Here is a 14,271-nt window from a genome sequence, read left to right on the forward strand (position 1 = left end):
GGTTCTTCTTACATGAGACTCGCGGATCGTCTTATGCACCCCAATGCACATTTTTAAATGTCTGCTGGGATGTATTGAAAAGCTGCTGTTGGCAATGGACTAAATTTCTCACCTATTGCCTGGAATACAGCCAACAGGGATTAATCTCCTTAGAAGATTCCCCCCCCCCTTTTTTTAAGCAGAAGAAAATTATGGATTATTGTCTGGATTGCTGAGATGACTTGGGAACCAGGAGGAACTATTGCTATAATTAAAAAGAGAGAGAAAGAGACTGAAATCCATAAACTGAGCTGGATGGGTGGGAGACAGCTGTTTGCATTGGAACAGTGGGAATGGGAAATTAGTCACTCTTTGGCATCTGAGAAACAGTAATCTATGACCTTTTTTCTCTCCTCTTGGGTTTCAAATCATAAATGTTGGAGAGTACGGAGTTATGCTACGCCCAAGCCAAGGAGATAAGTAACTATACAATTTTTAGAATGCATCTGAAGACATCCCTGTATAGGGAAGCTTTTAATGTTTAATGTTTTACTATGTTTTTATATATGTTGGAAACTGCTCAGAGCGAGTGGGCTACAAATGTTGTTGTTAAAGTTAAATAGGACGTCCCTATTTTCATCAGAGAAATGTGGAAGGGTATGCCAGTGATGCTGTAGTGCTAGATATATTGGCCTGCCCCCCTCCCCTCCTAAGATAATTTAGAGGCAGTGGTGGCTGGTGACTTTTAGGGAATGGTGGGCAGAAGGCAGGGAGTCTACTGACAGGTGGAGCCAGAGCCCATGAGAGGCAAAGCCAATTAATTCTTGTTTTGGCCTCATCCTTTCCCCTGTTGAATTCTATGAAGACATCACATCATTTACTTCTTCACACAGGAGGCAGTGAAGTCCACCAACATGGGTGGCTTTAAAAAGGATCAGACAAATTCATGGAGGAGGAGAGGGCTACCAGTGGCTACCAGCCATGATGGCTACTGTCTGCCTTCATAGTCAGAGGCAACAATGTTTCTGAATACCGGTTGCTAGAAACCACAGGAGGGGAGAGAGCTCTTGTGCTTGGATCCTGCTTGTGGGTTTCCCTTTGCGGCATCTGGTTGGCTACTGTGAGGGCAGGATCCTGGACTAGATGGGCCGTGTGGGCCTGACCCAGTAGGCTCACCTTAAGTTCTTGTGAAGTTAAGGAGGAGGAAGCCAACAGCCAGTGCCTCTCCTTAAAGGATGAGCTGATAAGATGGTCTTCTTCCCAGGCTGCTTAGGACTTCCAATAGCCAGCCCATGAATCATACTCGAAAAAGCACTTGAAGTCTCTGCACATGATACAATAAGGCAGCCTTCACCAATCTGGTGTCCTCTGGATTACAACTCCCATCAGCGTCAGCCAGCACAGTCAGGCTGTGGGGCTAATGGTAGTTGCAGCCCCGGATGTCTGAAAAGTGATAGGTTGGCGAAAGCTAGAACAAGGGGGCCATGAAGCTTTAGCACCAGCATTCTGCACCAACTGGAAGTTTTTGAGAGGTCTTCAAGGGAAACCCCACTCAGGTGATGCTATAGGAGTCCAATCAAGATACAACATAAGAATGGAAGAAGAAGAAGAAGAAGAAGAAGAAGAAGAAGAAGAAGAAGAAGAAGAAGAGGTTTGGATTTGATACCCCGCTTTATCACTACCCGAAGGAGTCTCAAAGTGGCTAACAATCTCCTTTCCCTTCCTCCCCCACAACAAACACTCTGTGAGGTGAGTGGGGCTGAGAGACTTCAGAGAAGTGTGACTAGCCCAAGGTCACCCAGCAGCTGCATGTGGAGGAGCGGGGACGCAAACCTGGTTCCCCAGATTACGAGTGTACCGCTCTTAACCACTACACCACACTGGCTCTCAAGACTAAGGTCTGCATTGAACAATGCACTTCTTTGAAGCTCCACTGCAGCTATAAGGGTACAAATTATATATCAAGTTTCTAGTTAAGAGGGAAATCATTTTCTGGAGGCTTTTCTGCTTTATGACCCTGGACTTCAACCCACCCCTCCATTTTCATCTCCTGCCCCCCACCCACCACCCATAAAATAAAACTGTCCTTTACTCGGCACGGAAGGGAACCTTATTAACCTGAAATATATTCTGGACGGGCAACCTGGGAGCCTTTAATAACATTTTAGTCTGCTGTCTCAGTGCTTAACGCCACAGCATTTTAAACATGTTTTTTTGGCTCAGGCTCCTTCCTGAAGTGCTTTTTAACAATATTTTAGCAGCCTAAGCTGTCTCAGGCGGCCAACGAACACTTGTTGCTGGAAATAACGTTTTCCTTGGTAACATCTCTGCATCATTGTGACATGTTTAACTTTTAAAAAATTGTTTTGTATGTGGCTTGTTTTTTAAATTGGAACCAGAAGATAAATTTTCAGATAAGGGGGCGTTGCTGGAACCTGCTTCCCTCCTCCCTCTCTTTCCCCCATTCCATCCCAGAATAAGCAGTGTGTAATAATCTGAGTGGAGCAACCAATGAGTGTTGGGAAGGAGATTTTTTAATATTTTTTAACCTGCATTAATTGCTTTTTGCCAGGGCCGGGGATATTTATGGGTTCGGAGATTGCCAAGTTATTTATTAGATGGAGGATCTGGGGATAGACTAATATAAATCACTTAGGCCTGTATTGAATATACCAGACACTCAGTAATTTAAAAAGCTTTAATAAAAATGCTAAAATATGAGACTTGTCTTTGGCTGTAATGAGACTCAGTTATCATGTTTTTATCAGCGATTTTAGGCCGTATTATTTTATATTTTGCACAAAGCAACGGGAATGTGGGCAGGGCCTCCTAAAGCAACCCAGCCATAACCTTGATTCTTCATCAGCGAAGGAAGACATAAGTTCTGGCTTGTGAGCATTGGAGGATTTTGACACATGCTTGCATGCACATACACACACACACACACACACACACACCAGTAGCATTAACAAACACATATCTTCCAGCATTCCACAGAAGAAAACAGAGACATAGTTATGAAATGCAGGGATCAGTCTTTCCCCCCCAGTCATTGTCACTGTTGCATATGATCCTTTCCATCTTGTTACTGCATTATTCTCTAAGTGTGCATTTTTACAAAAACAAAAATACATATATAAACACATGTTGTGGGCATGTTTTCTCACTAAAATAAAAATAAAAATCACATTTGTGAATTTGTTGTCCCCCCCCCTCTTAGAATGCACTTTAAAACACATTTAATCTCAAAACATGCATTTTTAATGTGTGGGTGTCTTTTGAGCCAAGAACTGCAGAAATCGGAGAAGTACAAAATACAAAGGGTAATTACTTTCTACTTTGTGCATTAGTCCTGCAGGTGCAAATAAACATTCCTGCAGTACTGCTACTTACCAATGACCTTGTCTCACTCACTCCATATCTGTGCATAGTGGGAGACCCTTGTCTGTTTTCTTTGCAGTGTTCATAGACTATCCTCCACTAATTTAAAAACCAAGCGTTGGATTGTTTGTTGGGTTAAAGATATAATTCAGAGGTAGGGGACTTTAGACATGGGGGCAGAATGTGGGCCTCCCTGGGTCTACTCCCCCCCCCCCATGAAATACCCCACTCAGTCCTTGTTTTGCATCCTCCTTGAGTGCTTTTGCTTGGCTACAATGCACTCTTAACTCTAGCAATGCTTTTTGATTGCCTGGGTGTTGGATAGAGAATGATGTGTGAATGTGGTATGTGGCCTTCATAAAGCTGTTCAGTATGGAATGTGCCCCCTCTAGCTGAATAACAGCCCCCCCCCAAATTGTTATGGCTCCTCCCCCCAAAAAGAGTTATGGGATCTGTAGTTTTTTCCAGGGTGCTAAGAGGGGCTAGGACAGTGTTTTTCAACCTTTTTTGGGCAAAGGCACACTTGTTTCATGAAAAAAAACACGAGGCACACCACCATTAGAAAATGTTAAAAAAATTAACTCTGTGCTTATATTAACTATATATAAAGTAATTTCCCACGGCACACCAGGCAACATCTCGCGGCACACTAGTGTGCCGCGGAACAGTGGTTGAAAAACACTGGGCTAGGAGAAACTTATCCGCTTCCAGAATTGTTGTTACCAGAGTGGAAACCTCTCTTCACAGGGAACTCTGGGAAATGTAGTTCAGCAAAGAGAACTACAGCAAAGAGGTATGTCTGTGTATATTATAATCTAAGATTACCAGACATCCCTGTTTCCCAGGGACAGCCCCCAGATTTACAAATCAGTCCCCATACAAAATCCACTGAAATTGAAAAGTGTCCCCGGATTCATTGGAAAAAAAAAATCTGGTAACCTTATCCCAAGCAAAGGCAAACTCGGCCCTCCAGATGTTTTGGGACTACAACTCCCATGATCCCTAGCTAACAGGACCAGTGGTCAAAGATGATGGGAATAGTAGTCCCCAAACATCTGGAGGGCTGAGTTTGCCTTTTCCTGCCTTATCCTAATCCCTCTCAGCACACTTAACAAACTACAACTCCCAGAATCCTTTGGAGGAAGTCATGTTTAAAGTGGAATCGTAGGGCTTTCAATGAAAGTGGACTTTAAGCCATTATATTATATTATATTATATTATATTATATTATATTATATTATATTATATTATATTATATTATATTATATTATATTATATTTATTATATTAATTTATTTTTTTTTAAAAAAAACCTGTTCCAACCATATTATATAACGAAAAATGCAACGTCAGAAAAGCAAAGTGGGATGTGGAGGTGTCATTGGGACAGATGCTCCTTCTTCAGCCCATCTCTCCTGACCCAGCAGGGCAAACTCCTTCTGAGCAAGGCTTGCTGACACACAGAGATGCTCAGATAGTACTCAGGGCTCGCCTCCACCTTGCCTTGCTTTGCCTCGCCTCTCCCCCTCCCCACCTCCTAATCAGCAGGAGGCCTGCTCTAGGGAAGAGCAGGACTATGTGGGAGAAGGAAGATGATGTGCATGGGTGGTTGCCAGGCAACAACCCATATATGTTTTCATCAATTTCTTCCCTCTCTCCCCTAGCTCTGGGCCATCATCACTGTGCCTGGATTGTGGATGGGACCAGGACATCCAGATTCAGAGGGGGGGTGGGGGTGGCTTTGACACTCCCGCAGGGGAGGGGAAGAGTGGCATATTCACCTTGTTGCACGGGAATAGCATTTCACAGAGAAACATAAGGAGGCCATGCTTGCTAGCAGCGCTATTTCATTGGTGATTATCACAGCTTCCGTCCTGCTATTCCGCGCTGCTGAAGGCTCTGTTTGTTATATGGAGTATTTTTAGCTCACCCTTCCGTTTTGTTCGACAGCTAGGGTAGCTCAGTTGGTAGACGGGTGAGACGCTCAATCTCGGTTGTGGGTTTGAGCTCCATGCCGGGCAAAAGATTCCTGCATCGCAGGGGGTTGGACTAGATGATCCTCGTGGTCCCTTTCAACTCTACACTTCTATGATTTCCAGGGCAGTTTATAATCCACCCCCCTACACACACACACACACACACACACACACACACACTGAATAAAATAACATGTAAATATGATAAGCTAACATAAAAGCAGCAAAGAGCAGTCAGGAAGATTAAAACTGCACGTAAAAAAAACTTAATGAAGTATAAAGTTTTCTTCCCCTCGTGCTCAAAAGGCAATAAATAGGGTAAGCAGCAGGGAAGACTCTTTGGTGATGGCCCCTGCTGGAGCCACACAAACCGATTTAAGATCTCAATGTATCTGTAGGATTGTGAAGTTGACTCTGCCTATCTTTTGCTTCCCTTCTCAACTTAATTATTTTCTTTATTTATTACATTTGTGTCCTGCTTTCCCCCCAAGGAGCTCAAGGTGACATGAATAGTTCTCCCTGTTTTATTCTCACAACAACCCTGTGAGGTAGGTTAGGTTGAGAGGCAGAGACTGGCCCAAGGTCACCCATGGCTGGGTGGGGATTTGAACCCAAGCCTCCCAGGCCTTGAACCGACATGAGAAGACATTGTGGTTTTGTCTCCCCACCCCACCCTACCCCACTTCCCTGTACTTCACACTGCAGGTTATCATGATTATGTGGATTTAAACACCATGCACTGATATGATCATGTTTGCACCATGATTTTGTACTTTGATTTAATCCATGTGCATATGCACTCATGCACATCAGTAACTAGCAATGATTTTTTTTAAAAGAGATGTGCCACATTGCACATGTGTAGTGGTCTGAACACAGGGAATTAAAATAAAATAATAATAAAAAACAGGAGAAAGAGCTGTTTGTTAACCCTTTGGAGCTGATCTGCAAACAAATCCAGGCCATTCAGAACCCCCAAATTTGGGCCAGAGATTCAGATGAGAGTTTTGTGAGCAACCATGTGTGAAACCCGTGCACCTCGTGTGCATTAAATATGGGGAAAGCTGCGAACAAAGCTATGAATACGCATGCTGAGAGATGCTCGGGAAACAATCATTATAAACCACCGGAGCACAGCTTGAGTGGTTTGTGATGTCACTAGAATCATGGCGTGTATTTATATCCTTGCAATTCACAATAATTTGTTCTCATTCCCTATCATCTCCTTTCACAAAATACAACATAGGGGAGAAAAGCAATCATAAATAGAATGGGATCTGATCTGACATGACATGATATAATGTATTATCTAAGTGGGGGCATTCAGGAGGGGGAATTCAAGAGCTGCGGCCCATCAGCACAGGTACAGCTTGATGTGCCACAATACAAAGATGTTGCATGCAATTTGCATTTTTTCAGAGCCTTTGTCTCTACATGTTATTATTTTGCTCACTGCAAAGAGCCAGATCTAGGGCACTACCCAGCTAAACAGATATGCTAGGGTAAGGGTCTCTGCTTGCATATTGGAACTTCCCCTGCCTCTCTTTTCTCCATGTGCCCCCTAGCCCCCTCAGGAGGGGTTTTTCGGGGGGGGGGGGAAACAAATGTAGGTGGGGGGGATCTTATTATGTGCTTTAAAAGGTAAAGGTAAAGAGACCCCTGACCATTAGGTCCAGTCGTGTCCGACTCTGGGGTTGCGGCGCTCATCTCGCGTTTCTGGCTGAGGGAGCTGGCGTACAGCTTCTGGGTCATGTGGCCAGCATGACTAAGCCGCTTCTGGCGAACCAGAGCAGCGCATGAAAACACCATTTACCTTCCCACTGGAGTGGTATCTATTTATCTACTTGCACTTTCGAACTGCTTTCGAACTGCTAGGTGGGCAGGAGCTGGGACCGAGCAACGGGAGCTCACCCCGTCACAGGGATTTGAACCGCCGACCTTCTGATCAGCAAGCCCTAGGCTCTGTGGTTTAACCCACAGCACCACCCAACTATGTGCTTTAGGCCTATATAAAAGTTATCTTCAGGATGCCTGTGATAAGCTGGGGACACAGATGGGGACGTTCGATTTAAACAATGGTTGGGGAACCTTTTTCCAGCTAGAGGGCCACATTCCCTCCATAGTAGTCTTCGGGGGGGGGGCACATGCCACATGCACTCAACACTTGCACATCCCTCTTTGTCCACCAGGCAAGCGAGAAGCATTCTCAGAGTTCAAGAGCACATTCTAGCCAGTACGAAGGAGGGTGCAAAGCAAGGCTGGTGTGGGTTGTGATCCAGGGAGGCTCCCAACAGCCAGATAGAGGCCAGGAAGTCTGCCCCAGGTGTCAGGTTTCCCATTGCTGAATTATATCTGTAACCTAATGATTTGGAGGTGGGAGAGGAGTTTCTTCTGCAGCCAAAATTCCTTCTACTAGCAGGTTTATTTAGCTACATACCACCCATAGATCTTCTACCAAAACCATAGTGACAGAAGGGCACACATCTAACCCACCATCTTTCCCTTTTGATTCTGGGGCTGATGCAATATTCAACACATCATCATAGAATTGCTGGGGGGCTAGCGAACCATCGTGTCCAGCTTCCTCTTTGCTGCAGGCAACCCAGACTTAAGAGCACCCCCAGCAGACTTCTGTCCAGCTTCTTGCTTTAGACTCCAAGACCCATAATCCCCAACATCAAGAGAGAAGCATGTCAGCTACCACTGACCCAAACAAGAAACATGACTTAATTCATGGAGGAAACCTTTGGCTTCCCTTGACTCTTTTGAGTTAGAAAACCATCCAAAATCAACCCCTGACTTCTAAACTAAAAGCTGTCATGTGTCTCTTTGCTGCTGTTCTCTCAGGAACCTTTTGTTTATGTTTCGGACAGATCTGTCTTGCAGTCCATACTTGAATTCCTTAGACATGGGGAGCATTAATTGTGTCTTTATTCCAGAATCAGTGCTCTGAGTCTGCATAAGGTAGTGTCTATGTTTCTACTCTCTGTGCCATAGTCTTGATCCCTACATTCCTACATACAGGGTCAGTCCACCCATGAGGCAACGTGGGGTTGCTGCCTCAGCTGGCAGGATTCACTGGGGTAGCAGATCCCAATGCCAATCTTTCTTTCCCTCTTTGTTCCTGATGTAGATCTTCCCTCACCCCTTCTTCCCTGGTGGGGAGGGCAGCACAAGTTTGGGGTCCACCTTAGGTGTCAAAATGTCTTGGGCCAGCCCGTCTTACATAGCGCCAGGGAGGGACTTACTCAGCCTACAAACTCCTTCTTGGAACTTTGTCTACATAAAGATCTCTTGGCTATAACACAAGCCTAGTTTGTCTGCCCACACCTGTGTTTGTGTAATATATTTCCTTGTCCCTCTCAATGACTGTTTTCTGTAGCATCTCCCCTAGCAAAGAGGTCTGGAGGACTTGAAAGCTGACCACACTTTGGTGTTATTTGGGCTGATTCCAAGAAATGCATTGCTTAACTGTGAACTTTGATAACTGTGAACTGTGAACAGGAGCAGCTACTTCCGGGTTAGCAGAGTACATAACTCAAAGCGTTTGTGACCAGAAGCATTCATAACCAGAGGTACCACTGTATGCATTGGGCGGGGGGCATGCTGTATTTGCTAGGGGAACTGCATCACAAAATTTGGCGGACTGTGGATTTTGAAGAACAGCTGTCCTTTGGTTTGCATCTTGGCTCAGGAAATGTGAATTAGGTACCCAACATGGTGCCCTCCAGATGTTGTGGCCTCAATCAGCAAAAGATGATGGGAATTGCAGCCCTGTGGCATCTGGAGGGCAGCATGTTGGCTACCCTTGCTCTGTGGAGTTGTGATACTCCTGTACGAAGGTGAAATCCAATAACTCGCATCTCTTAAAAAAGGGTCACACCTGAGATCCCCTCCCTAATCTTCCACGCCAGGAGGTGACTGCTACGAGTGCTTTTGTCTGTGTCCCCTATCAGAGCAGGCTTCCTCTTCACCTTGCCTGTGGTGATGCTGGACTTTATCTTCCATGTCTGAACTTGTAATCCTGGATTATCTCCTTCATTTAAATATACACCTCAAACTCGTTCAGTCGTGCAGAGTTCTCGATGCGGCTCTATCCACGGACTTTGGTTTCAGCCCGGAGGGGGGACCCACCTTCCCCTTGAACAAGATTCTTATTCCTTTCTACGGCCGTCATGATGTGAATGTGAGATACCAAGGACATAATAACTTCCATAGCAACCAACTGTGAAGACACAAACAAGAGATTATGATTCAGGTGGGGAATAAACAGCGGAGACGCAGATGAATCCTTGAAGAACATGTTTTCGCGCCAGTGTCCTTTGTAATAAAGAACCAGTGAACAGAAATATAGGGGAAATGTAGATTCAAAACGGCTGAATCATTTCTCTCCATAGGTTGTTTTTCAGCTTTCCACAAGACATCAGCTGTCCTTTAAATCTGCTGCACGCTATATTGCCAGGAGCAGACTAACAGATTGAAAGCAAAAGTCTCTCTACCCCTTCCTTCCCTCCCCCGATTCTTTCAAGATATTTTAAAATGCTCTTAATTCCTTCCCTCAAAAGGCAAGGTGTATGGTTGGGGTGGGGGAGAAGAAGATACTGTAAAAGGAAAGGGTGAAAAGAAACTCAACTTTTAGAAGACATTCACATTGACAGCTGTGTGCTATTTTGTAGAACTGTATCGCTGAATCTGTATAGAGTCTAGATTGGGGGTTGGATAATCTGTTCCCCCCAGATGCTCAGCCCCAGCTGTAAGCTTGGAGAGGATAAAAGCAATATTCACAGTTCTACGGACTGAGGATTGCAGAAGCCCCCAAAATATCACTTTCCCATGTGTTCCTGATTCTTTGCAGCACATCTTCAGGCCTCTGGTGTTCATTGCCAACATCAAATAGACAGAGGGAGGGTTGGAATCTTAAATACAGGGGGAGTGTTGCATATCAGACACTTTGAGTTTGTTTCCACCCAAAGGTCCAGTTAGACTCTCCACTGTGGGGTTACCTAGTTGCTGGTGTGTCATGACAGGGCCTCCTGCATAGTGGCTCCCATTTGTGGAATGCCCTCCCTAATGGAGCGTGTTTGTCTCTCGTGCTATTAATCTTTAGGGAGAATCCAAACACAACCCTGTTTGACTGGGTTTTTGGTAGCTCAAAGATTTGTTCCTGGCAATCGTGAAATTATTTGCTGTGAGAGTAGGCGATAGCTTTTTAAGAAGTTTTTAGATGATTGCTTTTAATCTGTTCTCAGAAGTTTTAATTGTTTTGTGTTGTTGCCCTTTCGGGTGCCCTCAAAGGCGCCCGGGCACAGGCCTGTATTATGCACTTGCTATGCCGGCGCAATATTGTAAAGTGGTAAACTGAAAGCTTTAATCATATTCTGCTAGGGTCAGCACTATTGCAGGAATGAAAAAGAGAAAGCTCCTGACCTATGACTGACAAGTGGTTGTCTTCTTGACCCCAGTTGGTTAAGTCAAATGCTTTGACTTTGACAGGCAGGGTCACAAGACTACAACTGCACCTGCAGTCTCATAACTCATCCCTCTAACCCTTATGGGAGGGCCTTGGGGACCTCTGAAATGTGGTTCACAAGGGAACGAGTAATGCACCAATTATCTTCCTCAGCAGGATACAGACTATGAATATAAGAGCTGGAAGCACTGTAAGAGGAACCCAGAGTAGATAAAGAGACCCAGGGGGGAGAGAGGGGTCCCAGGATGGTGTCAACCAACTACAGCTACCAGGGGTTCCTGCTGCTGTCATGCCTAGGAAGGAATTCTTAGCAATCAAATTGGCAAACGAATAATGATCTTCATTGGTAGCCTTATGCTTTATTCTTGCTGTGCATTAATATGATCTTGTAGCTTTATATCTAATTCTTGCTGTGACTGTCCACTTCACACATAAATGTGCTTGTTGCCCCTAAATCAAAAACAAAACAAAACAAAAAACCAGTTGCTCTTGGCAGAACAGGGTTTGGGCAAGATGGTCTAATTTCCCTAAATTCAGCCTGGGTGGGGAAGGGCTTACCCATAAGTAGCATCAGAATTCGTTTTTAACAGGTATTCATTCCTTCCCACCTTTCTTGTTGCAGTTCCTCCACAGATTATAAACATCACATCAGACATCACCGTCAACGAAGGCAGCAGTGTCACCCTTTTGTGCTTGGCCTTTGGGAGACCAGAACCAACAGTCACATGGAAGCACCTGTCTGGCAGCAAAGGTAAGGTCTCGCCCAAATTTGGAGATGGGGAATTCCAACCTGAGAAACCAGGGCTGAATACAGAACGTGGTGGAAGGGGCCACCGTTGAGTTGTGACGGGTTGGAGGCGAGAGTAAAACTAAAGGGCTTGGTGAGTGCTTTTTTGTGAACAGCCTAGGTGCATGTGTGGGTGACCTATTTCTAGAACAGAGTGCTTTCCGCCTTTTATCTGGTGTACAGTGTTGCAGCCAGTCAGCCAAGCCTCAACAGTTTTCCGGAGTAGGGGGGAAGGTACACTGCCCCCCCCCCGCATCATGGCCGGCTATGTCATCTGTGCCGGGGACAGCCCCAGCCAATCTGTGACCAGGGTAGGTGTGGCTGCAGACCATTTAATTTCTGGCTGGTCGGCTCCCTCTTCCTCGCTTCTTTGTCAGATCACCCTACCCACCCACCCTCTTTTCATTCTTTGCTCTGATATGATCTTGTTATGGCACTTGTCGGTTGTCATGTTGTTGGGGCCGGGTAGGATTTTCTTCCACTTGGCAAATTGGCACTGGCCATTTCGTTTTCGCCTACCTAGTAGAAATTGTCACAACTTTTGTATGGTTAGGCATTGGGTAAGCCTTTGTCTGGTTGGAGGGGAGGTTGTTGCCTTGCCTGCTCCTCCTCAGTAAGGGTAACCTGTTAAAGGGACCCGGGGTGTGAATACTGTCCGAAGCCTGGGCATGGGCTAGGGCTATGTCACAGCCCCTGTGAGGACCCCTCGGGCTACCACTGTCTGACATAAGTTACAGGGCACCCCTTATCGGTGGTTTACCCTTTTGTGAACTCCCTGCAGACAGGTAGGAGTCAAGATATAGCCTGAATTCACCCCAATCCCTAAGCCAGAACCACTCACATCTGTAACCAATAAAGCTGTGGCCTATTTGAACCCATAAACTTTGTGGCTCAGGTGCCTTGGCCTGCAAGTCACAAAGAGAGAACCAGGGTAAGCTGTTAAGCATTAGGTGGTATATGCAAAGTCAAGAACCACTGGCAATTTCTTTTGGTGACATGAGCATCTCTCTGGTTGTGCTCTCATTTGGTCTGAAAGCGAGTTGTCCCTGTATGATGAACAGTTCATAGGTAATGCAAACTGTCCACTGCCGCCACTACCAGGTAGATCTTCTTTCTTTTTTATCCCAAACAGTCATCAGGACAGATGTGCCTTGTGACAAAATGGCAGCGGCCTGCAAACCCTGTTCCCAACATTCTTAGTCCAGTTACCGTTGTGTGCAGGGCGGGGCTTAAGGTGCTCTGAAGCAATGTGGAAGCTCTCCTTGGAGTTTATTTTCTCTTCAAGGCTCATGGTGAGAGAGTCATGAAGCAGATCTGGAGAGGAAGGCAGGGATAACCTGATAGGACAAAGACAGGATAGTGGAACTTTTTAACTCAGGGGTGACATTCTCTTGTGCAAAACCTACTGGACGGGGTGCATGCCAATAATGGTGGGAGAGAGAAGTGGCAAAAGTGGCTGTAGCAACATACATGAGCCTCTTTGTGAGGCCCTTCTTTGTGCGCCTCCTCCATGTGAGGTCTGGAGGGTGGCAAAATGAGAATGGGCAACTTTTCTGTAGTGGCTCCCTGTTTGTGGAATGCTCTCCCTAGGGAGGTTTGCCTGGTGCCTTCATTATATATTTTTAGGCACCTGGCGAAAACATTCATCTCCAACTAGGCCTTCGTCTGATCAATTTTCTACAGCCTTTTAAATGCATCTGTAGGAGGGAAGGGGTTGTTTTGCTTTAATTATTTACTGTGTTTTATCTTGTAATTTATTTTGTGAAGCACCCTGTGATCTTTTGTTGATGGCCATTATATAAATCTAACTAATTGTTTAATTAATAAATAAATAATGTGACTCAAGCCTTTGTGCAGTAGGATACATTCCTGCCACGTGAAAGCCACAGGCTTTTATATCACACACACAAACAAACAAACACAGACACACACACACCTCCATGCAGCTTGTAAGAGGCATCATCATAGTTTCGGCTAAGCAAAATCACTTGAGGAAAGGATAGCAGCCCTGATGTTTTATTTATTTCAACGTTATTTTCAAATTATTATTATTATTATTATTATTATTATTATTATTATTATTATTATTATTATTATTATTATTATTCTGGAAGCAAGTAACACAGAAATTAGCACTGAGTTTTTTGCTATATTCTGCTGAATTTCCCAAACTGTGTTGTGTGAAAGCACAAATTTAATGCTAAGTTTAACAGTTAAGGAAGCACTGCAAAAAAAGGGGAATAAACTGTGGTGTGCATGCAGCCATTGTCTTTTTAAAACAAGTCTAGAACACAAACAGAAACCTCCTGGCTCCATCCAGATACAGTTAAGTCCAGTGCCACCTAGTGACTAAACTATATAACTACACTATCCATACACCTGTGGATATGGCTCTGGCCATTTGCCAGAAGCTTTTTTTTTTTTAAAAGGAGGGGTGCATGTTGTTTAGGCATGGAAAGTCACAGTTCGCTCCAGCACTTTCCCAGCTTCCGAGGGTTATTGTTCAGTGTCACGATTGCAAAGGAGCTTTACAAAGTCTTTGCATAAAAAGTGCTTAAGTAAACAAAAGCGACAGCTACCTTGAAGAGGAAAAAAACCTGCTTTCGGGAAAGAGCTCCTTGTTTCTTCGATAGCCAGAGAAAGAAATGGATTATCTTTGGAAACATGCTCAAAGCGAGG

The 14,271-nt window shown here is 44.8% G+C and overlaps 1 protein-coding gene across 2 annotated transcripts in view; it reads left to right on the forward strand.

The window, feature by feature from the left end:
* Positions 1-14,271, forward strand: part of OPCML (opioid binding protein/cell adhesion molecule like) — a 423,977-nt gene that overhangs the window by 331,629 nt on the left and 78,077 nt on the right. For both annotated transcript variants that reach the window (XM_033171564.1, XM_033171565.1), the window contains exon 3: positions 11,428-11,556. In XM_033171564.1, the coding sequence (XP_033027455.1) occupies positions 11,428-11,556 (129 nt within the window). The remainder of the gene's footprint in view (positions 1-11,427; positions 11,557-14,271) is intronic.

The sequence above is a fragment of the Lacerta agilis genome, chromosome 15 (genome assembly GCF_009819535.1).
Source record: "Lacerta agilis isolate rLacAgi1 chromosome 15, rLacAgi1.pri, whole genome shotgun sequence".
NCBI classification, from domain to species: Eukaryota; Metazoa; Chordata; class Lepidosauria; order Squamata; family Lacertidae; genus Lacerta; species Lacerta agilis.